A 3,524-nucleotide genomic window follows, 5' to 3' on the forward strand; every position below is an offset into this window, starting at 1 on the left:
AAGTGACTCGGTGCGGGGAGCCGGGGCCGTGGGCTCAGAGCCACGCAGGGAGCATTTCTGCGCCACCCGCCGGGCAGGCACGCTCTGGATATGTGGTGTGGAGGAAGGTGCTTGCGCCAGAAGTTTTTGCGCCTATAACCGTGGCTAGCCAGAAGCCCGAGGCAAGGGATTCGGCTCCCCCGCAGCATCCAGAGAGAGGCAAGGCAGCAAGAGCAGGAGCCCAGCTGCAGGCAGCATTGGCGCTCGGGTCCCCCGTGCCCGGCGCAGAGCCCCAGCCGAGCTCCGCTCTCGCCCGGGGGGCCGAGCCCCGAGCCGTGGCAGCTCGTTAGACAGCGAGAAGCAGGACGAGGCGGCGATCGCGGTGTGGCCCGAGCGATGGCAGTAGCTGGACAGCAAAGAGGAGGAAGGAGACGCTGCCCGGCGCCTCGGGGGAAGAGCAGGAGCTCCCCGGTGCCCCCCAAAGCCGGGCGCAGCAGAGCTGCGAGCCCCCGGGGCCGCGTGGGCCTTTCAGAAATAGCCGCCCGGAACCGGAGAGCCCGCTGGGAGGCCCGAGCTATTTCGGCCGAGCGTAACCCTAGAGCGGCTCCACATCACAAGATGCTGCCCCGGGAACAGAAGAGTCCCAGAGAGGAGGGAGCCTGCTGCAAAACAACAGCCGAGCCCCTGAAATAACCCCGCTGCCCCGGGCAGGGAGGGGGTTTTCCAGGGGCTGGGGCAGCAAGGCGGAGGGTGGCGAGAAGCAGCCCCTCCCCCCGGGGAGGCAGGGGCAGGTCCCCGGCGCACAGACGGCCAGGCCTGCGGGCTCCAGACGGGCACCGTCACGCACTGCGCCACCTTGGACGAGTCTGCCCTGGCCTGTCCCGTGAAGCGGGCACGTCCAGGGGGTGCTGAAGCCAAGCGTCCCCCGGGGCCGGCCGGGCAAAGGGCCGCGCGCACCAGGCGCGGGGGCAGGCTGCAGCCAGCAGCCGGGAAAGGTCACGCGTAAAATGACCCGGCCATCCATGCTCAGCCGCCCTAAACATGGGGGTGCGGGAGCGCGCCGGGGCCACCTGCGCTGGCCGATCTCGCGCTGCGGCTCCAGGCACCGGGGCGTGCGACTGGGCCGCGCTCCCCCCTCTCCCGGGAGCCTGCAAGCACCAGTGCTGCTCGGCGGCACCCTGAGCCCAGCAGCAGGCCCAGCCCCGGGGCCGACGACATCCTGTGCGGCTGCCATCTGCACCCCGAGGGGCTGGGGGCCACGGGCCTGCTGGGTGAAGTAGCGGGTGCCACAGGCGGGCAGGGAAGCATGACAGGGGCACGCCAGCCCCATCCGTGGCACCTGCGGGGCCTGGGCCTGGCCCCAGACGCGCTCTGCTGCAAGGTGAGAGTTCAGCCACCCCGGGGCAGCCCCAGTGCCAGGCACAGGCAGGGTCACAAGCATCTCCAGAGGCAGCCAGGGCTCGAAACTCGTGCACGGGCTCCCTCCGTGCGCAGCCAACGTCCCCGTCTGCCCAGTCGGCTCCAGCCAGCACAGGCCCAGCTGCAGGACCCGGTCCAGCACACCCGGGGAGCAGGGAGTCCCTGGAAGAGCGACTGGACCTGACACGGGGTCTTCAGACAGCAGCTCCTTTAGCACAGCAGGGAAGCCCCCAGGGTCTGTGCAAAGCTCCCAGAGGCTGGGGTGCGTGGTGGGGGTAGAGGAGCCCATGCGCCCTGCTCCTTGCTCAGCTCCACGCTGGAGACCACGGGGCACTGCTGCCCTACCTGCTGGGTGCAACTCCTGGGGTCCCGGCTCCTTCTCCGGGGGGATCACTGCCAGAGCCTGCCTGCACCCACCCCCAGGCAGCTTCATCTCCCTGCGCCCATTAAAGATCACGGGGAGCTTGGGAGGTGCCTGGTGCTGGGGGAGGGGGTCTCTGGGGCAGGAGCTGGCTTGCTTTCCCCGGGGGCAGAGCTGGGCAGCAGGGAGAGCAGGGTCATGCTCTAAACACCCTACAAAGCAGCACGGCCTCTTCCCATGCCCACGAGCAGCGCCCTGCACGGAGGCCTGGCCGGCACCGACAGGGCAGCAGTGGATCGGGGCAGGAGGGGGCCACACCGCGGTGCCCGGGGCTCGTCTCTGGAGCAGCCAGGGCCGGCTGCGCCCCCCCGGGCACAGCAGCCTCCCTGCGACCGCCGGGGCCATGCCGTGAGCGGGGAAGCGCCAGGCAGAGCCCCGGGGTCAGGGGCCGCCGGCCTCCGTGCTCCTGGCTCTGCCGGCAGAAAGCTTCCTTCCCCGGACTAACGGGCGGCAACCCGGGGAGCCGGATTGTCCCGGGGCGCCGAGCTGCACGCGGGACCCTCCCTCCCCAGCCCCCCGCCCGGCCGGACGCACCTGCAGGCCCCGGGGGGCACCGGTGACCGGCAGCTACCGTCGCCCTGCAGGATGGAGGATGATTTCCCCAGCCAGGTCAAGAAGGTGGCGCTGGCCATGGGCACGTCGCTGACGGACAAGGACATCGACCTGCTGCCCACGGACATGCGGCACCACGGTACCGGGGGCTGGGCTGGGCTGGCCGCGGGGTCCGGGGGGAGCCCAGACGTAGCAGCCGGGCTCTGCAAGGAGAGCAGGTCTCTGCTCTGGGCCCGGGCTGGGCTGCTCCGCGTGCTGCGCCCTTTGCTGTCCCCTCCACCCCTTCGCCTCTCTACCTGCAGCCTCCTTCAACTACACCAAGTTCTTCGAGTACATGCAGAAGTTCCCGACGGCGGGCGGGCGGGAGGAGCACATCCGCAAGGCCTTCCAGATGCTGGACAAGGACAACAGCGGCTTCATCGAGTGGAACGAGATCAAGTAACTGCCCCGGGCCCAGACCCCGCTCCCGGCGCCTCTTGGCAGGGCCCTGGGCACCCACGCGTGTGGGGCTTTGCTCGGCTTCCCACCTCTGCCGCGCTGCCAAAGCAGCCGTGGGTCGCGGAGCACTTGCTTCGCAGACCTCCCTTGTCCCCCGTCCCCGGGGCCGGGTGACAGCCTCCTGCCCTCCCCTGAGCTGGTGCCTTCTGCCTCGCAGGTACATCCTGTCCACCGTGCCCAGCAACATGCCCGTGATGCCCTTATCGGACGAGGAGGCCGAAGCCGTGATCCAAGCAGCCGACACGGATGGGGACGGGCGCATTGACTTCCAAGGTAGGGGCAGCCAGGCGGCGAGCCCGACAGCCCCTTGCTCCCTGCAGCTCGTGTCCGCGGAGGGCCGGCGTGGCCGTGCACCGTGGCAGGCTCTGAGGACATGCCAGGGAGCTGAAAAGGCTCCCGAGCCCCCCCAGCGGAGAAGGGGTGGCCAAGCCCCGCCGCCCACGCCACCCCTCTCGCCTTCCCCTTGCAGAGTTCTCCGACTTGGTCACAAAGGAGAAGTTTCCCAAGAAGTGAGGTGGGAAGAGGGACGGGAGCGACGACTGCCCGGCGCCTCCTGCTTCGCGTGCAGACCCCGCGTACACGGACGCTTGGCCAGTGGCCTGTAGACTACAACCTGGCTGCGCGGCACGGCTCAGGGGCTTGGTGGGGGTGAGGG

At 70.0% G+C, this 3,524-nt stretch overlaps 1 protein-coding gene across 1 annotated transcript; it reads left to right on the top strand.

The window, feature by feature from the left end:
• The first annotated feature begins 2,404 nt into the window (after nt 1-2,404).
• On the top strand, nt 2,405-3,382 carry LOC109315194 (calmodulin-like). The gene is made up of 4 exons (XM_019542789.1): nt 2,405-2,510; nt 2,674-2,809; nt 3,027-3,142; nt 3,339-3,382. The coding sequence occupies exons 1-4, from the start codon at nt 2,405-2,407 to the stop codon at nt 3,380-3,382; spliced, it is 402 nt and encodes a 133-aa protein (XP_019398334.1).
• Nucleotides 3,383-3,524: the final 142 nt, after the last annotated feature.

Source organism: Crocodylus porosus, unplaced genomic scaffold (assembly GCF_001723895.1).
Source record: "Crocodylus porosus isolate Cpor-Errol unplaced genomic scaffold, CroPor_comp1, whole genome shotgun sequence".
Lineage (NCBI taxonomy): Eukaryota > Metazoa > Chordata > Crocodylia > Crocodylidae > Crocodylus > Crocodylus porosus.